At 52.4% G+C, this 23,064-nt stretch overlaps 1 protein-coding gene across 1 annotated transcript in view; it reads right to left on the bottom strand.

Moving 5' to 3' along the window:
* Positions 1 to 23,064, bottom strand: part of PLXNA2 (plexin A2) — a 153,868-nt gene that overhangs the window by 65,985 nt on the left and 64,819 nt on the right. Inside the window, exon 4 of the mRNA XM_010579061.1 lies at positions 3,878 to 3,978. Within this exon, the coding sequence (XP_010577363.1) occupies positions 3,878 to 3,978 (101 nt within the window). The remainder of the gene's footprint in view (positions 1 to 3,877; positions 3,979 to 23,064) is intronic.

The following is a 23,064-nucleotide window of genomic DNA, read 5'->3' as shown; positions in this document are numbered from 1 at the left end:
CGAGATGCTGTCACCAGCCCCACATGCCACCAGCAAGTTCCTTTCTGACAGTTACTTGCATGTTTATGTCACTTGAATTAACAAGGTGCTGCTGTCAGACTGCTTGTTTCCCTGGTTCCCTATGGAGCAGCTCGGGCAGTCCCAGACACCCACATGCATCAGCAGAAACACCTACTGCCCACGCAGAGGCTGAATTTTGCCATGCACATCTAGCTCTGACCAGCTGACAAGTGCCTGGCAAAACCAGGGCTTCCCGCTCTGAAAGGGTGGACTATCATCCTCCCCGCGAGGCCCTTTGCTTTTGACTAAGAAAAGCGGAGTTTAGACTTTCCCTTTCCAAACCACCCGTGTGATCCCCGGCAAACACTGGTGCTGTTCTCCTCACCCTCTTGCTTTTTTTAGCTTTTTTTGAGGAGTATAATGGAGCTAAATATGAATGCTGCCACAGGAAGAATTATTGAGGTTTAAGTGAATCTGTAAGATAGCTTTAAAGTGAGCTCTTGACTGGAGCCTTTATCTCATTGACTCACTGGAATGGCTCTTTTTTATCATACTATTTATGGCAACAGCCCTAACAGAGATAAATAGGTCTGTAGACAATAACGCACTTGCAGAGAGCAGCATATGGAAGTCTTGCAGGTTTCCAATCCCACTGGGCTGAAGAGACTCTTTAACAATCTCCTTGAGGCCTCTGCTTGCTCCCAAAGAGCGCCGTTCCATTTGTAGAAGAGGAGGAGCAAAGGATCCTGCTCTCGCGTGCAGAGGATGAACTCGCGTGGCGAGCAAACCCCCGGCTGGGAGGACACAGCATCCCCGGGTGAGCAGAGGAGTTCTGCAGAAGGACGAGCACCTTTCCTGTCCTGCTGCTTTTTAGCACCTTCTCAAACGTCCCGGGTCCAGGATTCCTCGAAGCCCGGTGCAAGGTGTGCGCTGCCCACGGCCGGCGGGTTCAAGCTCATCGCTAGAACTCCCCTGGTCAGCCTGCACTGCCAGCATGACCAGCTCCTGCTTCCAGAGCTCACCGATTTAATCCTCACAGATAGCTCGTTCATGAGCATCACTACTATCACTACCCTTAAATTCTCAGTACACACACGTGCATGCAAGCACCCTACTGGGCAACAGCACCTTAAGCCCTGACTCAGCCGTCTAAGAGACGGTCATACACAACAAGCACACAAGGAAAAGTTTACGTAATTTTGGATAATGAAAACTTATCCCAGGACAACTCAGATCCTTTTACTTTTCCTTTATTATACCTCTCTGGCTGGTGGCGTGGAAGGCAGGACACACTGCCTGATGCCACCTGGAATGGGGCAGTGGTCCGTCTCTCTATGTCATGTCCGTACCTGTTCAGACATCCCACACACCATTTAAAATTCTGGTTTTTTTTCTGGCTCCCTGACAGCTCAGTACCTGCGTGTCCATGCTCTCAGCTTAGCCTCCGGCGACGGCAAAGCTGGATGCCAAGTGCCCAGAGAGGAGCTGCCCTACGGGCTGGCCTGCCCTGCTCCTCCGCAGGGCACAGCTCTTGCACAGAGATTCCCGGAGCTGCCTGGGAGTCTCGGTACCCCCAGAACACAGACCCCAAACCCGAGGAGTAAAACCCCACAATGAGCAGTGGGGAGAAACAACTGGGTTTCAATCCCCAGCCGAGCCTCAGTGCTGGTGTTTACCATACCCACACTTGCTCAGGCGGCCAGCCCCTCTCTTGCTCTTTTAAGGACGAAAACGTCTCCTCTTCTGCCCCCCACCCTTTTTACCAGCCCTCAGAAACCACAGCGTGAGCATCACACCCTGACCTGCAACCCTTCCACTGAGCAAAGGAGCAGCTGGTCCATCTGGCGGAGGGACATGTAAGAATTAGAGGAGAGAGATGACAAATTAAATACAAACAGTCCAGCACTTGGGGCCTCCAAACAAATATGACAGGCTTCAGGAACAGCAAGATAAACTCAATTATTTACAGCCTAAGACAAAAGCTAAAAAAATGATCATTGCTCCAAGCAGGCCAGGAAACCGCAGATACTTGAAGGGAGAGTTGAGAAATACCATTAGGGAAGAAACTCTTGTTGGTAATAGGTTAATGCCGAAATGTCACAGCCAAAAGGGCAGAGGAAATGACACTTTTCTCTCCTCTTGACATTGAGGGTTTTCTCTCTGCAAAATGAAGATAACAACCTTTACCTGCTTCCCAGGTGGTTTATGAAGATTCAGTTCATTAGCATTAGGAAAGCACTCAGTGATCCTTGCAGAGGAGCTGCTGCAGGAGTCTGAGGAGCAACACCAAACACACACACCTACAGCTACTCGATGCAGCCGTCCCCTCCTGCTGCCCAGCTCAGCAGCACCAGGCACTACAAGGCCACTGTCCCCGGGTGAGTGGATGCTCCTGTACCCCCACAGCTGACCCTGGGAGCACCTACAGACCTGCAGCTTGGGCCACACGCTGAGAAGAGCACGTCCCTTCTCCTCCCTTCCTCGTCCCCTCAAAAGGCTGTGGTGGCTTTTGTCCCAACTGCTGGAAAGGCACACGGGGATGGCTGTCCCGAGGGAAGAGCCAACGGGATGGGAATCACCGGGGATGGAAATCACTTCCCTCTGACAAAGCCGCTGTGACAGTACAGACTTTCGGACACAACTGCACGTATGGTGGCTTAGCTGTAGGGCAGGACAGGCTCGTCTGAAAGGAAAAAAGCTAGAAAGAAAAGATGCCCGGGATGCCTGTGCCCCACGTTGCTGTGCTGCTGGTGGGGGCCGCTCTGCCACTGCCCCCAGCCCCTGCCCATGTGCAGCCTGCAGGATGCTCAGGGCCAGCGGCTGCAGTGGTTCTCCTGCATCTCCCCAAGCGCGGCAACGACTCCTTGCAAACCCGGCAAGCCGTGGGGAGCCAGTCTGCACCCCAAAGCCCGCAGGTCCCGAATCCAGGCCGGATTTACGGAGAAGCCTGCCATTCCCTGCTCCCCCTCCAGCACCTGCTCCTCAGGCAAGTGGCCAAGAGCTGCTGTGCGGGTCCCTGAACTCTGCCTCCGCCCCGATTTCCATGCATTTAACGGGGCTGCTCTGCAAGCTGGCACATGGCCGGAGGGATTTCTATTCCTCTCCTCCAGCCTCCTCGAGGCTTTCCCCTCCTCCCCCGATCTGCCTCTGCCTGGTGGTCCCTCTTCCGCCTTAGGAAGTGATCGCTATTATGGCAGGGGAGAGAAAGGAAGGACACAGACACCTCCTGAATGCAGAGAGTGTTTCCTGGAGCTCCCCTGAAAAAAGGAAACCAACCCTTAGCCCTTTGTGCCTGTTGATGTGCGTGAGGAGCTGCCAGCTCCCAGCCCTGCGCTGCCGGCTCTGCCCCATCGGGACGGCTGGAGCACAGACCCGCCGACCTTTCATTGCTGAATTTAAACACCTCTTCCCGATACATTTAATAGGGCTTCGTGCTCCGCTCTGTTCCAGTGCTGTAACCTTGAAAGCGAAGTCCCGCTCATTTAATCAAGTCTACTATTGCCTTTAAAAATTCCCCATTAATTGGGAGGGACTTGCAGCTTGGGCAAGCAGGAGTGTGCAAAACATGAGGCCTTCATTCCCACCGGTTTAAATTCTGCTTTCCCATTGTGTCCATGGCACCCTCTTTGTGTGGTGTGCGACCCACTGCTCCTAAACCAAGAATTTGTTTCCCTTTACCTCTTCACAGGATCTCAGGGATTTTCGATGGCATTTGTGCTGCAATGCAGGGAATGTCCAGGGAAGGGAAGAATGAATTTAAGGAACTTCAGCCTAATTCATTTTTGCAAAGATTGCGTGAGAGGCGCTTGGTGGCTTTGAAAGGTGCTTTTATCATCACCACCAGCAGCTCAAATGAAATGGCCAAGGCTGGACTTACATGTGGTGGAGCGTGCACCAGCCGCAGTGGGGGTCTCCCGAGCTCAGGCACTCCCCGCAGGTCGTGTACTGCTCGCAGGACTCCACGGGCACCCGGGACACCTGCAAAGGAAGCAAACACACGGGTTCAGTGCTCCTCTCCACACAGCAAAACGAGAGCAGCTCCAGGTCCTGCTTCACCAGTGAGTCAAGTAACACAACGGCGATGCACAAACTTCAATGAATTTGTTCCAACATCCGTGCAGAAATCGGCCAAGAATAGGAAATACTGGGGACCGAGTCTTGAAGTCACTCCATCCCTCGGGCGCAGCCATGCCATGAATCACGGGCACAGCAGAGCCCCAGCCGGGAGCCCAGATGGCTTCCCACCACCGGCGCCAGCTTGCCAGAAACCCTCCTGACCTCCCTGCCCAGAGGTGCTCCCGTGGCAAAAGCAGCGTCCTCTCCTCCCTGATTTACAGTTTGCTATCTTACGCTTGCCGTGGGGGAAGCTGCTTCAGGAAGAAAAGCTGGCAGGGAATAAAATTCATTGGGATTTTGTGGGTTGGCAGCTGCCTACGTGGGTATTTCACTACTTGAATTCTCCTTGGCCACCCCGAGCCCTTCCAGCACTAGCATGGACTTGGCCGCCCCAGGCACGACCCCCCCGGGGGCTGCCTGCCTCTCCCAGGCAAGAGATGCCAGAGCAGAAGAGCGAGGGAAGCGCACAAGGGAACACCAACCCAGATCGCTGCTGCAAACCCCCTCTTGCACTTATCACACACGCGAAAGGTCCCTGCGCGATGCTGAGGTGTAGCACGGTCCTGACCTGGTTATCAGCACTGAAAACCCCAAAGGCTCCAAAATGACACCAAGCTTTAACCATGGGTTGTTGCTTGACTCCAGTGAAGAAATTCCACTTTAACCTTTCCGACCCATGCCCTGCCACCGCCGGCGGGCGCGGAACGTTTCCACCTCCTGTCCCGACGCCGCAGCGCGGTGCTCCTGCACCGCTCCTGCCGGTGCCCATTCCTCTTCAATGTACTTACATTTCTGTTATCAAATACTGCAAATAATTATTGCTGTCCCTGGCACAGCCACCCTGCAGCGCTGGCTGCTCCCCTCGGGCCCCAGGAGCGATGCCTGCAACTGGCTGAAAATTAAAACAACTGTCGGCATTGCACTCGCTCTGTCCGTCAAAACAGCGCCCGGCTCCCAGCAGCTGGGGCGCGCGGGGTGAAAGGAGCAGTGTCTCACCAAACAACGGCCACTTTCACGCCAAGTGCTGTTGACACAGTGAGAACGCAGTTCCTCTCTAAACACGACACCAATAGGGCTGCTATTCTTCTTGCTTCCTCAGCCCTACTTAACAGCTTTTCCTAAAACAGAAATTGCGTGTGGATCCGCGGGGCTGGGCATTTTTTTCGCCGAGATGAAGTCCGCGGGACAGGCGCAGGGCTCAGCTCGGGGTATGCTAAGAGCAAAGCAGCCCTGGAGCTGGAACCGAGGGGTGCGAGAGGCAGAGCCAGGTACGCCAGGCATGCAATTCGCCTGCGATGGCTGTAAAGATCATCAGAAATGGAGAAGAGAAATGCAGGGTGATGGAATAGCACAGAGGTGTAAAGAAAGGGCTTGAGTTTGATCCTTGGCTGCAAACGGCACCCGGAGTGCCCTCTCAGGGTCTTGTCTGTGACTTGGGTGGCCGCACGTGACGTGATTTTACCTACTTTGCTTCTTCCCTCTCAGGACCGGGGTGGCCGATCCCGGGCTCAGACGGCGTGTGCCGCGCTCCTGTGCCCTGCCCGGCGCTGCAGCCGTGCCCGTGCCCGCCCCATCCCCAGTAATGACCCAGCCATTTCCCAGCGCAGACCAGAGATGCAAATGTTGCACTGCTCCTGGATGGGAGCCTAGGAGCAAAGGCATGTTTTTCAAACCAAACGAGCAGCCCACGGAGCCGTGGTGGCTCTCAGCAGCCCCCACGGGAGTCACCGGCCGCCGCAGGGTACGGCGAGGGAGGTCACTGGGTTTCCCCTAAAAAGCTGCCCAGCACGTTGAGGCCGTGCTGGTGGACGGCTCTCACCCACCCCAGAGGTCAGGACAGCCCCAAAATCATCAGGCACTGCTGATCCCCTGCCTCTTACCCACAGTGTGAGGCTTGACAGGATCTGTCCCTGTGATTTATATGCAGCTCAGGGCTTGTTTCATGTTTGTGAGGAGCTGGATGCTCTCACAGCACTCTATAAATAACAGAGGATTTGAATTATATGAATAACAGTTCGTTACAGATAATTTTATGTTAAGCATTTGGGTTCTTTTTCTGCTCAGAAGCTGTGGCTTCTCCACATGATAATTCTTTAAAAATCACACAGAAATTTTGAACAATGCCTAGAGTCACAAATAGGACCATTCGATCCTTTCTTTGTAATGCCTGCAAAATGCAGGGCAGAGAACTTCACCATTCTCCCCTTTGCAGCATTCAGTGTTCGGTGACCGAAGCAGACCTGGCAGAGGCGCGTGGGTGGGCTGGCACTGGCTGAGCTGGGGTACCTGGTCCGACCAAGCACAGTATTAGGGCAGCAGAGTCCCGAGGGGGCCTCTGGGTCAGCACTTCTGTAGCCCCGACTGCTTGGATATGCCCCGTGGTCCCTGGCTGGAGGAAGGTCTAAGACTTCAGAGGAGAATAAACCATCAGCTTTTCCTCCAATACTTATGCCCGTGACTTTGAAATTCACCCTTCATAAAAATTAATGCCAGAAAACCCGTATTGCTCCAATACTCAAGTAAATGTTTAAATGAAGAAGTTCAAAAAGATTATGAACAGAAGGCATTTAAATGGAACAGGTTGCCCAGAGAGGTTGTGGCTGCCCCATCCCTGGAAGTGTTCAAGGCCAGGTTGGATGGGGCTTTGAGCAACCTGGTTTAGGGGAAGGTGTCCCTGCCCATGGCAGGGGGTTGGAACGAGATGATCTTTAAGGTCCCGCCCAACCCAAAACATTCTGTGAGTCTACAACTCTATGAATATTTGCATGCATGGAAAAAGTTGGGGGGTTTTGCAGTATTTGCCCAGCTCTCACAGCACTAACGCATAGTCAACCACCCTTGCCATCCACGATCCAAATACTGAAAATACTCCAACCCTCGAAAGAGTATGTTTAATTTTAATGGAAAAACAAGAGAAATCCCATTAAAATTAGGACATATCTGTATGTTATCCCATACATATTGCAAACACAGAAGACTGAAAGGTATATTTCCTTCAGAGACAGTACAGAAGTAAAGCTCAGATGCCCTTACTCTTCCTGATGGCAGGCTGGAAACACTCTCTTGGCTTTACATATTTTTAAACTGTTCTCTGCCAGCCTAATTATCATTATGAGACCAAAGCATTTGTGCGTGAGAACTGCTGCACTGGGGAGGGAAGACAAGGAACACCAGTACCTGCAGATGGAAGGAAAACCAACACAGATCGGGGCAGGGAACGAACAGCAGACTCCCGAGTCCAAGAACTTCCCCCCATGCCCTCCTCGGCCACTGGCTGCCATCAAGGAAAAGGAAAAAGAGAGGGTGGAGGCAAAGCAGCAGCTGAATAGGAAGGAAATAGTAAGAAAATGAGACAGAAGAGCACTGAAAGGAAAACCAGAAGGGAAAATAAAAGGGAAGACGGCAGAGGGATTGCTGATGGTCTCTGGTATGGCAGCGGCAGGGGCCATCGCTGTCACAAGCACAGCTGCCCGCATCCCCGGCCGTCAAGCATCACGGCAGCACGCCAACATTCCTGACGATGGGAGCGGATCCTGCTCAGCCTCGAAGGAGCCCCTGCCCACGCCGGCAGCTCAGCTCCACAGCCAAGGAGGAATGAGGCTTCAGAGGATCAGCCCCGGCGGATTTTACAGCCACAGGTGGCTCAAGGAAGGAACGAAATGTTTCTGTCGGTAACCAGATACAGCAGAACCAGCGAAGTCTGGAGCGGTTTGCTGCCCGCAGCTGGGAGGCGGCTGCCCACGGCAAGGCAGCGGAGAGGGCAGGGAGGGAGAAAGGAGAGATCCTGCCTGCCAGCTGTGCGGGGCCGGCTCTGCGGGTCCACGGCTTTCCCAAGGCAGGGGAGCGGGTGCAGTCATCAGGCACCCACTCAGTAACCCCAAATTGTGGCCACCGCCGGGTCCCGCCTGCCCAGCCCTGCTCCGACGGCCACAGGCACTCGCGGCATCCTCATCCCGGCATCCCCATCCCAGCGGGCACCAGCACCTCGCAGCTATGCATAACCAATGTGACTCCCATCTGTCACAGCTTGGTCTATTTGCTCTCTCATCCTCGCCAGCCCCTGGGGCGGCTCTGTGTGCAGCAGAATGGTTTATTTGGAAAGGGCTTTGGTTTTCAGTATTTAGTTTTTAAATGCAAATACTTTTCTTTGTTTACATTAGAGAAGATAGGTCAGAGGAATGCTCCTGGCGCTCAGAGCAAACATCTGAGAAGGTCTATCACCACTTCAAGAGTGTATTCCCCACCCCAGACTAAGCCCCTAGAAAGCTGTTGCCTGAGCTGATGAACTTATCCGCAGAGCAGGAGCACGAGGTCCTGCAGCACCCAGGGAGCACAGCTCCCGACTCCAGCCCCATCCTGGAGCGCCAGCAGACCTCACAGCCAAGCTTGAGCTTCAAAAGCAGATGCCAGTTGTAGATGCCTTGAGATTTCTGCTCCAGCTCCCAGAAGCACGAGGTGAGAGGTGCTGAAGCCAAGCAGAGGCATGCAGGAATTTTCCAAATGCGGCCTCAAATCCTGCACCTCCTCGCCTGCAAGATCGCTGCTCCCCTGCAGAGCCCCGAGACACCCGCGAGGCCACGATACCTCTGCTGAAGCAGACAGCAACTCATTTCAGGGATAAGAAAAGGTGACGGGCACTCCACATCAGCGTGGTCGCAGCAAATGCAAAGCGATAAAGCAATCCATCAGAGCTGAGGAGCACCAGCGTAAAGGACGACAGCTAAGAAAAGAACACTCCTGGGGAATTTCCTTACTCCTGAGGGCAGAGCCCTCCTCCCTCCAGCCCAATTGCTACCTTTCTTCCTTCTGTCCATGCTGAAACTCTGCTGCTGAGTTTTTCAGTTCCCTATTTATGAACCTGCTTCTCAATAATTAAATGATAAAGTCTCATTACTGCTTTCCTTGACTGCCTGACCCATAACATCAACAACAACAAAAAAAAATCAATACAGACTCTCCAAAACACATGACCTCAAACTCTGCCAGCCCCCAGAGAAAATAAAATAAGTGCGAGAATCCAGTTCCAAATAAATAAATACATAAAATAAACAAACAAAGCAAAGTTTCCATAGCTTACGCCTGCTACCAGCACAGGCCTCTGACCTCCCTGGCTGGAGACAGCCCCCAGGGCGTCCCACCGCCACGGCACACTGCCTGCAGACCCCTCGGGGTGCTGGAGTTCAAACAGAAAATCTATTTTTAATGACTTTGGGGAGTGTAGTAGAGATGCCAACTAGTTCAATGTAATTAAAGCTATCTATCACTCAGTGAGCAGGAGCCCAAAGTTGATGAACTTTCCAATGAGATTTTATTCTTCCCTTCATTCATGAAAAAACACCACTTTGTGCTGCTGCAGGAGACATGAAAAAGTGTGGGAAGGAGCAAGGACGACTCATCAGTTCCAGCTGTTAACGTGTCAGGGTGACAGAGCTGGGGAAAATAAAGTCAAACTTTCTCAGAGGCTTGTAAAAAGTTTGACAGGCTCTTCTTCCCGCTGCTTCTCCTCCCTGTGTCTTCATGCAGAACTGTTCAACCATGATAATGCTTCTGCCAAGGAAAAAACCAGCGCACAGGGCTGTGGAGTGCTTGTTGTGGGTCCAATCTGCCACAGGCTGCGTGAAAAGTCCTACCTGGAAGTGACTTATTCTTGACTCGAGCAGAGCTGGTGGAGGTCTCAGACACGCTACGACTGATGCCCACAGTGAGCACGGGAGACCCAGCAGTGAGCGGGATGCAGCCAGGGCATTGCACGGGGCAGCAGCCAGGACATGGGGGAAGGTGGCAAAGGGGGAGCGTTTTAACTGAAAAGCCTTGAGGAGCATCCTCAAAGTGCTGCTGAGCCTCCGAAGGCAGGAATACCTGCTCCATCAGGGACACAGCCATTAGTCCCTGTAACAGATGAAGGTATGCACCCAGGGAAGGAGTGGATGAGGGGGAGTTCTCCTGACAGGTACAGCAGCTACTGGAGGACCCGTCTCTCTTCTCCCACGCCGCTCAGCAGAGAAAGGATTATCAGAGCTACCAAAGGGCTGTCAGAACCAAATCAACGCCTGTAACTTTTGGCAGAAAAGCAGCGAGTGGGAGAGGACACAGAGACAATGTTTCCATGGCTACAAAGGGATTATTTAATTACAGTGCTGCAGATGCATGCGGAGAAAGCCCCTTAAACTCTGATCCAAGCAACCTCTTCAATGAGTTTGGCTTTACTGCTATAAGAACCTCATTAGCATCTTATGAGGACAAGATGTGTTTGAGCAGAGGAGTCCGGCTGGCTTTCTTAGCAAGTAATCAGACCTTCTCCAAGCATACCTGTCTCCTTGACTCCCCGCTACCCTCCATGTACAGTGCTAGGCTCCTGAGGGAGGTGAGGAAAGTAAGTGCAGCCTCCTCTGGAAAGCAAGAAAGAGTGAAAAAACAGCAAATACCCCAAAGTAAGACTCGATCAAGCTGTAAAATCATCCTCAAGCCAGAGTTTCCTCCATCCAACCCAGCAGCAGCCGGCAGGAGTCGGGCTTGGAGCAGATTCATGCTCTGGCACACAGGCTCCTGCAGACAAATGCTTTCCTGTGGTTTACCACAACTCGAGTTAGTCATTGCATCAGTATGAAATATCTGAGCGAGATTTGTTGGAATAACGAAGCGCCAGGCAGAGATCCCATCCCTGCTCCCAGGAGCAGCACAGCGTCATGTAAACCTGGAGGAGGAGAAATGGGTTTTCATCTCCAACACGGGCCGCCCGCGACCGTCCACCGAACGCTCGGTCTGTTCAATCTGGCAGCTCCTCCTCTGCCCTCGGCAGGCGACGATGCCGCTTGCTTGCTGCGGAGCGGACTCGTGCAGGAGGTGGTAGAGGGGCAGGGTACCAGCCGCCTGGCACGGGCACTGACCAGGTTGGGTGTCCCCGTCCCTCGCCCCCCCTCAGATCCCAGCTGTGCATCGCCTGCAGCCCTCGGGGCTGTGCACGGTGTTTGGGATCCTGCGCTTGCCCTTCATGTGCCCGCTCCATGCTCGGAGTTAGCCCCGAGCACGCCAGGGCCAGTGTACGTGGGACAGCCACCGCTCCAAAGTGGCTTGGCAGTGTCAGCTCTCCCTTTTGTTTTGCACGGACCATCTGCATCTGGAAAGCAAGGGGCAGGGGATGCACGGCCGGGCTGCTGCCTCTATCAGCTACATGTGTCCGCTGCTACCGGAGAGCAGGCCAGCAGGAAAACCTTGTGCATGTGCAAGATTAGGAAGTGAATCTTTCGTCTCCAGCGTAGAAATAAAAACACTGGCTGAAGTATTTACACAGGTTTCTGGAACCAGCAAACGCAGCAAAATTTATGGATTGAATAATTAGGTCAAACCCAGCCACAGAGGTGCAACCACACGCTCGCTCCTGCCCAGCTCCCCCGCGGTGGCCGTGTCCCGCGCTGCTCCTGACCCGCATGGTGCTGGCTGGGGAGCCCGGTGCCCCCCCACGCACACGGCAGGCACCGCAGCTGGGGAGTACAGGGTCCTTAGCAGAGCGTCTGTCTCGTCTGGGACACTAAACTGCTCTGTTCTCCCACAGAACTGACCCACAGAAACTCCACTTGACAAGAAAAGGGGGTAATGTGATAAATGTTTACACACACTAATAAGGAGGAATGAGATGCTAAAGGTCTCCACCACAAAAACCTGGTTATGCCGCAATACAACCACGCGTTTCCTCCCCTGGAAAACCACCACGCCTCAGGGGAGCTGCATTTTTGTTCCTGACTGCAAAAAAAAAAAAAAAAGTTCAAGCGAGTTTCTGGAAATCAGGCTCTTTCCAGGCATGCCGCACAGCGCTGCCACCGAGCAGCTCCGTCCGGGCGGGAGATCCTCCGCAGCAGCTCCGTGTGCTGCTGGCACCGGCCACGGTGACAAAACCTTCCCGCTGCCCGTGGGAGGTCCCTCTAGGCTTGCTCCGGATTTCAGGGCGAGGGGGGGATGTGCCCGGCACGGCCGCGTGGCACATCCAAGCATCCCTGCCAGGGGACATCACCGCTGCCATCAGAAGTGGCTTCTTGAAGCGTTGGCACCGTCTTCTGACGCCGCTCAGCGAGACCACCCTGCCACGGCCACCCAGCCAATGAGCAGTGTCCTCTGCGGCACTGATTAGTCCAGGCCTCAGGGGAACTAATTAATAAGGATAAAAGGGGAGCAGCTTTCCAAAATTTCTGGGCTCAGGTGGGGATCAATCCAACACAGTAAACTTTTATCTCGCATCAGTTCATGGCCTCTGCGTTCAGTGCTTTGCCTTGCTGCCATGTAACTCGTAGCGCACTCCCTGCAGCCATTTAAAAGTTTTAACAGAAGCTCAGAAAATTAATTAAGGTGAATAATTATAAAATGCGCTCTTCTTTCCCTATCTGTTTTGCAAGGAAGTGGCAAAAATAGAATTCGGAATACTTTTGGAGTTATAACCGATGTAATTAGGTGTTCAACGAACACTTGCAATTGGGCTGCGCTTATTAAAATTACTGTTTTAGTCAGAACATTGCCAGAGAGTCATTAACAGCACAATGGTTCGATTCCCCGGGACTCTAATTAAGAGTTGGACGCCGTGCAGCGCAGGGGATGCCCGGCTCCGCTGCCTGCTCGGCACTACAGGTGATGCCCGGCAGCACCGCAGGGACCCCGCCAAGGCTTCGAGCTAGGACGGGGGACAGAGCCCCCAGCACCAGGCGGTGGGAAGAGGTTGCTCTGCGACATGAAACGCCCCGATCGCAGCTCTGACTCCGCGCTTAACTTTTGTCTGCAGCGATCACGCCGGCCGGCACACGCAGGGGCATCTCAGGCATCACCGTTTCCTCCTCAGAGAGGATCTCAGTTCACTTTATAGAAATCCCTTTATTTCTTCTGTGCAATGCTCTGCCGGGCTTTAGGCAGAAAAAGGCCAGGTTTGCTTTAACTCTGTCCCTAGACCATGCAAGCTTGGACAGCAAATGGCCATGCCGTCCATAGGGCCGAAGCTGGCGCGGTCGGGAGATGTCCAGCTGGGAATATCTGCAACATGAGCTACAGCAGGACAAATCTCCCCTCCTGCTGCCTGCAGCAAACAGCCATCCCTCCGGGCCCGTCTCCCGCGGGGTGTTCGCTCCCCGGGCAGCAGCACCGGTACAAGTGGGTACCAGCCGCACCGATGCAGCTTGCTCCACCTTGAAATCAAAGGCTGCGCTGCTCGGAGTTTGCCCCAGCACAGATGTTCTGGGGGGCTGACATTTCAGCATGCGTCCCCGCAGCCCCCATCAGCACTGCCCGGGTGTTGGTGTTAAGGAGCACCGGCGATGCGATAACGACTGGAAGCGGGCATGCCTCGGAGGGAACGATAGCGTCCGTCTGGAAACACCGTGAGCGTTTATAAACAACGGCCCTGCTCCAAGCAGCTTCTTATATTGGGTTGGAAACGATGGAGGCTTCAAAGCAGGTGTCAATGCACTCCCCGTGTCAGAGAAGGGAGCTCCATGCTCTGAAACGCAGACATCGAGATCTGTTATGAAAGACCTAAATCTCAGTGGTGCATATCACAGGAAAGCTCAGTGCCTGCTGCTTGCAATTGCCTTCAGCCGTCTGTTTTTCCTCTCTCCCCATAAAAACCACATGCTAGACAGCAGAGGCCCCTTCCCCCAAGCTGCTAGCCTAGAACTCATGAATTCAGTTAAGTTGTTAAAAAGGATTGTGGCAGGCTAAGATAAAACAGAGGAGTTTAAAATGACAAACAGACTCCTAAATGGGATTAGAGTCTTAATGAAAACAGTAATGAATGAATGAGGCAACCAAATATTACCCATTAATATTAGACAGATAGATTAGATCCCTAGGCGCTGCATTTAAAAACGACATGAAATTACTTCAATTACTCTGCATTGATAAATAACAAGGCCATATTTACTGTTAAAACACATTTCCTCCACCCTCCCCCATGCTCGCTTTGGCTTCTGCTTCCCAAGAGGGAGAGCAGACCATCGAGAGGCTGAAAAAATGCACCAGGCTGGAAGCTTCCACCGCTCCCCTCCTTTCCGCAGGAGACCCAGGCTAGCCAGCATCCACCGCACACGTATTCCAGGGCACCTGCTGCAGAGGACTAGTCCCATTAGTCTCAATTACTTCCATCAATGCTGCTATTTCAGCCTTTGCATTTCTGTGCAAGAGCCAAAGCAATCACTGCCGATTCCCTTAAAACCTGATGCTTGCAGCATCCTTCCTTCTCAGAAATTCACTCTACCTTTACTTGCTGGTGGATACAGCTGCTCAGCATCCTCCTTTCCACACGGGGAAAGTGCGATTAACCTGATCAGAGGCCTCTTCTAATGAAGAGATCATAGACGGATAATTCCTGGGTGCTTGGTGGCATTTACATGCTAATGATGAAAGACACTCTGGTAAAGGTAATGTCAACAAGAGTCCCTTGTCCTTGCATCCCAGCCTCCAGCCCAGCCATCTGTTCTCTGGGTTCAGGAAAGCCCTGGAGGCCAGGTTGCTGTTAGGAAAGCTGCAAAACATCCTTTCCAGCTCTGCCACCTTGGCTTGCAAACCTTCGTGCCTGGATGAAGTCTTCTCTACGTGACTAGGGACGCTTCTCGGTAGATGCTGTGCTCAGAGCTGGATGGCCAGCCTAGCTGATAGGATAAACAGAGCATGACTGTGAGCACACCGATGTTGGTGTGTCAAATCACTGATGCTTTGCTGCTATGGGACCTTAAATACCTTTGCAAAAAACCCTCATTCCGCCTCATAACATATCAGTAAACAAGAAAAACATAAAATATCTCATTTCAGAGATACAAGAGGAGCAGCCTGCAGAAAGAGCGCAGAGCGAATCACTAGCAGCATAGCAAGCCAGAGAACCTGAGCCCAAACTCCAGGTCCTTGCTGCAGTCACCAGAGACGTCATCTAATGTTTTCTCAGGGAGAGGAGTGGAATAACCCCCTGCTTCCCCTCAGCTGGGATGCAATCCCTTGGGGAAAGGCTGCACAACCATTGAACAGGGCTCCTGGTTACTCCAGCTGAAATACTGCTGAGCGGGGAGGATTCATTAAGTGTGGGAATGAGGGGCAGGAGGGCTGAGGGGGTTGTGTGTACCATGCAGATATAAATTAACTTTCCACGAAGGCAACAAAACCCAGCCTTTGTGCTTTCCCACCCCGAAACAAGGGGTAAAGCAGGAAAGTGAAGAGGGAGGAATGCGCAGAGCTCTTCCCACAGCTCAGGGGATGGATGACCTTTCCAATACTATACCTGTATAAATCTTATTTAATGAAATAATAAAAAAAAAGAATAAATGAAGGTTAAATCATTCCCTGCAGCAGATTTACATCGAAAACAAAGTCTGTTCAGACAGCGGTTGGTTTACACAACAGGCCTTTAACATTCCTTTCCTAACTACTAGGGTGACTCCTGACCAGCTAACCACAAGATGAGTGATAGGAGCCCTCGAAGCCAAAGGCAACTTGCCAAGACAGAGGCAAAAGGAACAGCGCTAGTCTGGGGTTTACTTTAAACACACAATTAGGGGTTTCGGTGGGTCACAGGTCACAACATGGTGGTTTTCACCCATCAAACCTTCCCCACAACATTCCCATCCTTTGGGACATGACTTCATTTCCAGCGCCACCACCAAGTCAGCACTTTAAACACCCACTTCCCCTCCCTTTGCACACTGCAGAGCAAACACCACTGCCTGCGGCTTGGAAGTGCCCCTGGGAAACTGGGAAAACTAACCAAGGGCCTCCCATTATCTGAAATAAAAGCTGGAATGGCTTTTGTAGCCAGAGAAGGTTGGGCAAAGAGTTTAGCTTTCATCTTTACCTGCTTTTCCTTGGGCTGCTGTTTTGCTGCATGGGAGAAATGGAATCAAAGAGCAGCTCTGGGGCTATGGCATTGCTTTGATGAAAGGCAGAGGTGATATAAGCTCAGAGCTTATACATAAACTTCGAAATTGCTGCATTAATGCTCCCAGTGCTGCAATGCTAAGTCACTTGTCCCTAGAAGCCATATCAGCTCCTGCTGTAAACAGTTACTTTGACATCAGCTTCTCACTGTCTGGATACAGCACTCAAAACTGTGGCATTTTGGGCAAATAATGCCATGAAACTATTTCTGCTCCATCAGAGCCTGAGGAACTTCTGCATATATTTCCATAAATATCACTGGCGTCAGTACAGCAATAGACCCAACAGACTGCGAGGGGGATCCTGCAGACTGCTGCTGAGTCTACCTACAGATTGACTCTAGGAAAAGCTATGAGGTTGAAAGGACTTTGACTGAAACCACAAAGTAAACTGGCTTTCGTGAAAATTGGTAGCCCTCAGTTTCTAGGGAGGCTGGAAATGAGGGGAAGGTCCTCCCAGCTATGGAAATGTGCAACTCATTGCCTGAGGAGGCTGAAAGTAGATGGCATTGAACAGCCTTGCAGAAGATCAGTTCATTAAGGTCAACTTGGGAATGCCAAAAATCTGTGAGGATGCACCAGGAGAAGGACTGGTGGGTATATGACCTGCTTTCACTCTCCTGCCTCTGGCAGGGCGCGGGGCACAGGGAACCGCCATGGTGGTTCTTATTGCCATATGAGAGAGATGAGTCTACCAACACTTCCAGACAAAATTCAATCCCTAGCGTTGTGTTTTTCAGTCGCAAACCTTCCATGGGAGGCGAATCCCCACCGGCGTGTGGGGCAGCGGAGGTGGAAGGGGATCTTCCCTCCCCTCGGCTGCCTTCCTGCTGGAAGCCCGTACCAGAGCAGCTGCTCCAAGGGCATTTCTCTGCAGGGTAGCTGGCAAGGGACAGGGTTAATAGGCCCACTCCATGCGTGACCTCTCTTCCCTCTCTGTGAGAGCTTCTAATTACCAAGCTAAAGAAAGAGGGGCAGCCGTCGGCATCAGCCAGACCCCACCGCCCGCGTCTGCCCTTGCTGATCTGATCGATCGCAGCCTGCCGGCGAAGGGAAGGGCTTCACCCCGGGGTAGAGGCTGAGGTCTCCGGGAAAGGCAGCTTCTCCCATCCCACCCGCGCACGGAGTGAGCTAACCAAGGCCAAAGCCACCCTGGGAAAAACAGGAGCATCAGCAGGTCCCTTGTTCCAAAAAGGAGAGCAGTTTGGGAGGGCCATGAATAAATAATGCTGCTAATGAAAAGATGCCTGCGCAGCCCCGGCGCGGTGGAGGAAGCAGACCGATGACTCTATTTCTGATGCACCGGCAGCCTGACAATTGGCAAATGAACCTCTGCAGTTATATGTTTCCCCTCTTTATTCTTTTCTCATAAAACTGGCAGGAACAGGGGTAGGAAAGAGATGCTGGCGGCAGCTGTGTTCAGTATGAAAAATGAGCAGCATATGTATGGGAGGCAGCTGGAGCCCAGCGCTCGCTGCAGAGCGAGGGACCCCACGGCTCCCTCCCGCTCCCCTGCCACACTGGTTATTTCCCTCTCTCCAGTGGGGCCCCGTGCTTAACCCTTGCCTCCCTCCCTTGCTGCATGTACCGCGATGGAGCAAATCGGCCAAACCCACAGGGACCTGAGGCTGCACCTGACGGTCACCAACACCCGGTGCCCCTGAAAAGCAACGCGTTCCCTGCGGTTCTGGCGTGCCCAGGAGCTTTAAGAGAAGTCACAGCCCTGCTAGAACGGGCGACACATGTACGCACAAAATAATAGACCACAGCTGCTCCCAGAAGCAGATGAAACATTATCCTCCGTTTACAGATGAGGGACCAGCACTGGCGAGAGCAGCGAAATGGGGCACAGCACGAGGGCTGCAGCCCGGACCGAGCAGCACCGTGTGCCCACTCCCCAGGTCCCTCAACGAACCGCTGCCGCCCTTCCTCCAGAGCCTGCTCGGCACTTTCTAGGGGCACACAGACAAGCTCCGCAGCAACCTGCCCAAAAACGCTTGGGGCACCCTGTGTCAGGGCCAGCGACCCCATGCCGACCCGCTCCTGCCCTCCACGGAGGCAGGGCTGGAGTTCCCTCTGCCGTACGGCTTCTCGCCACCCCTGCCCTGACAGCATCTCCCCTCAAGTGCCTGGCCACTTGCCACCCCTGGCACGCACGGGGACACAGAGGCCACGTTTTGTTTACCCTCCTTGCTCAGGAGAAAGCCCAGGGCTGCACGGGAGGACATGTCTCGCCACCCACCTTGAAAGGGACCCCACGTGGCCAACTGGCCGCGGCACAGCAGGGTGGGCAACCCCGCATCTGCCCGCTCCGAACAGACTCGCAGGCTGTGCTCCGCGACAATGCGGGCTTTGTTCCCGGCTCTGGCACGTCCGAGGGTGTCAATGACACTGAAAAGCTTTGACTGGCCCTTTCTGTTTGTTTTCTTGGCACACGCGAGTATCATTTAAATAGCCCAACCTCAGCTCTGCCCTGTACCTCGCGTGTGACTGACATTATTATTCAACAGCAGCTTTGCCCAGAGAATGGGCTGAGCAGAAAACAACGGCTTCCAGCCCCTCCGGCTCCTACGATGCCTGCTTTCCCGGGACAGCATCCCACTTCCCAGGCTGGGCGAGCAGGAGCCTGGCTGGGAGGGCTGCGGGGCTCATCCCTCGGACGCCCACATCCCATGGGACGTTGCCTTTCCAAGGGGACGGTGAGCTCTGGGGCAGTGTCGGGGGAGATTCAGTACAGCCATCCCAGACCCTGCTCGGCTCTTCTCCATAGCCGGTCATGAAGGTCTGCTGCACTCTGCAAGGCAGGCACACGAGCAACCCTTGATTCCCCGTTTTGTGAACCATTTCAGGGTTCTTCAAACTGTTTAAATACTGCAGAAACCTAGGAGGAAAGTCATAAGCATGACCAGTTTGTGTAATTCTATAGAGCCTTGAAAATCCAAAGCATCTGAATGCCCTAAGTAGCTTTAAAGGTCACAGAGTCGTATCATTACGTTTTTCACAGCCTGACCGTGGTCCTACTACTCGTTTGCTCCAGGAACACTGCCGTAGTCTCCATGGCTTTTTACTAAGTATTGCTCTCTAACTACATTACGCTGTCCTTGCCAGTCAATTTTCTGCTACTCCATCACCTTCCCATTTGTATATCATTACATACGGCTGTCAAAAATAATTTAGGAACCTGACCACCAGTGTGAGAAATGAACCCTCCTAAGTATATCCCAAACTCTCTAATTCTGAAAGAAAATGAGCTTTAAGCCTTTTCCCCCAAAGAAGAAAAGCACTGTCCCATGGCAGTTGTAGCATGCTGGCCCCGTTATCGCACACAGGCACGCTGGCGACGGGGATGATTACCAAAAAGAACATCTCCGGAGACAAGGCGGCAAAGCGTCAGGGACCACATCAAAACAGAGGAAAACAAAGAGCTGTGGAAACACACAGTTTGCTCTATGTGATGTGATTCTAAGGTGTCGCGTTTGTTCCCACCAGCAGCCAGGCGCGGCCAGCACGGCAGGTACCCCTGCCGCCCCCGCACACCCTCTGCCCAGACCACCGCCGGACCAGGCTGGGCTGGAGTTTAAGATATTGTTTGCATTGAAGGCTCAGGACAATACACGTGGATTATCCCAATTTACTACTCTGAACAAGGCATTTTACTTTTCCCGTAGGGCTGCACACAAAGCACCAGCCACCCTGGGGACTGCCCCTGCCCACGTTCAGTTGCTGGTAACCTTGGGTGTCTTGCTTTACAGCCAGGCGCCAGACTTGCTCTCTCAAGGCTAGAGAGGAGCCCTGAAGTAATAGTTTAGACTCGAAGAGCAAATTTAGACAAACAGGAACATCACCGCTCCTCTGTCTTGCTTCCCAGGCTGTGAAAGGCTAGAGAGGACTGCTCTGCCTCGCCGGGCGGCTGGGAAGGAGGAGGTGAGCTGCAGGCAGCGTGGGAGGGAGCCACGCATGCAGGGAAAGGGTGGAAAGCTCGAGGGATGCACCTCTGCGCAGATACACACCGAGTAAAGGACAGGGGCATGATAGCACAGAGTCGCGGAGGAAACCCCACGTAGCAAGGAGGAGGAGATGGGGTGATGGCACGGAGTGAGGTTCAGGTCAGCCCTCATCTCCTGTAAAAGTCAAATCATTGGTTTTGGGTCCCACAGAAGAGCCGCACGCAACACCGGGCACAGCCTCCAGCTCCTGGAAGCGGTCAGAGACTGAGCCTGGAGCACCAGCCCTGCCACGGGCTGCTCAGCCTCGGAGCAAGCAGTCCAGCACGGATCCTTTTCCTTCCCTCTCTGAACACGCACACACACACACACACACTTCTGGCAGTGCAGCACATGCCATTAATTAGCTGTTTCATCACAGGCCAGCATTAACGCTATAGCTCTCCAAGATGCAGATCAAACCGCTGTGTCCTCGCCAAGTACAAAGGACACCCGTTAGGCAGAAGCGGGCAGCTTTTCCTTTTGCAACAAGTTACAAGAAAATTTGTCATTATTATAATACATTTACTTTTGTATAGCACTCATCTCTTCCTCCTGTAACAGAAGGTGTCGCCAAGGACCTTAATGTCCATGACGAACACGAACAGACGGACACAGTCAGCGTCGCTGCGGCTTCCATTCTTCGGAGGCTTTTCCACCATCACCGAGTCCCTCCCCTTTCCGTCGCTCGAAAGACTCCCTGGTTGTTAGAGAAACCTGCCGACGGCGGGATAGAGACAGGCTGGTGCCTCCTGCTCGTGTGTAGCAAACAGAGCGCCTGCAAACGCCCCGCGTGTCCCCGAGATGATCAGACTGAGCCGTGTCACCTAGCAGGGAGGAGGCTCCTTGAGTTATCACAGGCAGCTCTTGGCTTCCCACCCTTCCCAGCACTGGCAGCTTTTCATGCCCCAAAAATGTGTGGGAGAGACTCACTCTCTGCCGTGCACTGGGAGCTGAGGAGGTGAGATGTCAGCGCTGTCAGCGCTGCAGCACAAATCGACCCCGGAGATTTTGCATGAAAACCCAGAGCTGTTCACATTAGTAGCTGCAATAAGGAGACATTCACGGTGGTTTTCACTGACAGCTATGGTTGCTCTGATTTCTTCCAGCATCCTTGGAAGCCACGGGACAAATTTGCTGCTGGTGTAATACTTTAATTCATTTCAATAGATTTATGCTGAGACTAAATTTGGCCTTGCATATTTTACTCCCAAGCCTAGTAATCAGTAGTGGAATAATTTGCTATTGGCTGCTCTGATGTTTCCATCTTTTGTGCATATCGAAATGACAAAGACATCAGGCCCTCAAAGTCCGATTGAAGAATAATTGGAAATCCAAAATGGCACTAAACGTTATTTTCTAAATAAAATGCATTCAATTACAGAACATGAGGCTGTAAAGCATTAAAAAAGATTAGTTAGAGTAGGAAAGAAAAAAAGTATTCAAACCTTCAGAGACTTCATTATATGCACAGGATACCCTCTATTCTTTGGGACAGGCAGGAGATAAAGCGAATGCAAAACAATGCAAACACTTCCAGCAGCTCGTGCTGTCCCAGAAGGGCCTGGATGCTTCTGCACTGCTGGTTTTCCATCTCAGCTGTTGCATATAGTCCCTACTGAGGGTTATATCTTTCCCCACTTCCATGACAGGCAGGCACAGCTGATTTTGCTTCCACAGCACCTTTTGTTACACAAACGAATTTCCCAGGTTGTTTTCAAACACAGAAAGTTTGTTTCATTAAAGCAAGCACGTATTTACCAAACACCGATGGTCTGAAACACTCCATCAACTCCTTTGGCAGTCCCTGTGCCTGCCCAGAGCGAGGGAGTCCTACGGCAACAACCCTCTGCTGCCCAAACGCCCGGGGTGCCGTGGTCTGCGCAGGGATGATCCCATCGCACTCGGCCGGAGCTTTGCTCTCAGCAGCAAAAGCCGACAGACACTCAGAGGACGTGCAGCAAACCCCGAGCAAGGTCTAGACCAGTTAGACATGGAGGGGGAAAAGCTTCCCTGTGTCTGAATGCATTAGGGGAGAAAAAACAGACGAAACAAGAAAAAACTGAGAACAGAGCAATAAACACTCCTGCTTCAGCATCTGCAGCGAGATGCTGTGCAGGAAGAGAAGGGGCACGGTACTAAAGGATGGGCTCGAACTGCAGGGATCAGAGATCTCTGCAGGCATGTGGATGGCAGCGGGCTCTGGATGTTGGGGTCTCCAAATGGCCCCCGTAACCTGCAGAGGAGGAACACGTCTGGGCACACATCCTGGAGCTAAAAGCCAGAGTCTGCGTTACGAGGTGTCTGCTACGTCTTTATATTAATAAAACCAATGATACAACAGATGCAGTCAAAACTTCAGCAAACACCATAAAGGCCATCAAGCAAAGGAAGACAAAGACAATCGTATTTCACACAGTAGGAGCTGGTAAACCCATGCTTAGAGCAACAGAGTCGCAGCCAAACAAACATGACCCCAAGTGGGATCTATGGCTCTGGCAGGCACATTCTCAGCCTACACAAACAGGGAAAGATGAGATGCATTTATCTCGGATACTTCGTTTCAACAGCTTTCCTTAACAGCTCTGGCCTCTTGAATTAATACATACTGCCAAGCAAGCTGCAGAGCGGGCTCGCAGTGGGGGAGGTGTAATTATTTACATGTCTCTTCACCGTTTCCATAGAAGGATTAAAGACCAGGTGAGATTTCTTTGCACACTACTTTTTATTATGTTTTTTTTTTTAAGAGAAGATAATTGTCACTTGAAATCATTCAGGTGCAGATGCAACAAATTGCTGACCTGCGGCTGATCTCAAACGACCACGATGATATCTCGACTCCACCAATAAATACACACTCGCAATGGGGGAGAGGGGAGAACAGCCTACACATAACTGAAGATGGATTTATTCCAGCCTTTGCTATAAGGCTGAAGGCTGGGAAACCAAATCCCTCTCTCCCAGGGTTTCATTAGCTGGGAATGGCTTTCTAACGAGATTTACACAATCTAGCCTGGAGCCTACACATTTTGCTCTGCACCCAAAGACAGTAACAACAGGGAGCTAAG

This window comes from Haliaeetus leucocephalus, unplaced genomic scaffold, assembly GCF_000737465.1.
Source record: "Haliaeetus leucocephalus isolate CR32 unplaced genomic scaffold, Haliaeetus_leucocephalus-4.0 Scaffold68, whole genome shotgun sequence".
NCBI classification, from domain to species: Eukaryota; Metazoa; Chordata; class Aves; order Accipitriformes; family Accipitridae; genus Haliaeetus; species Haliaeetus leucocephalus.
The sequence above is the reverse complement of the archived record's forward strand: the minus strand, read 5'-3'. Positions and strand labels throughout refer to the sequence as shown.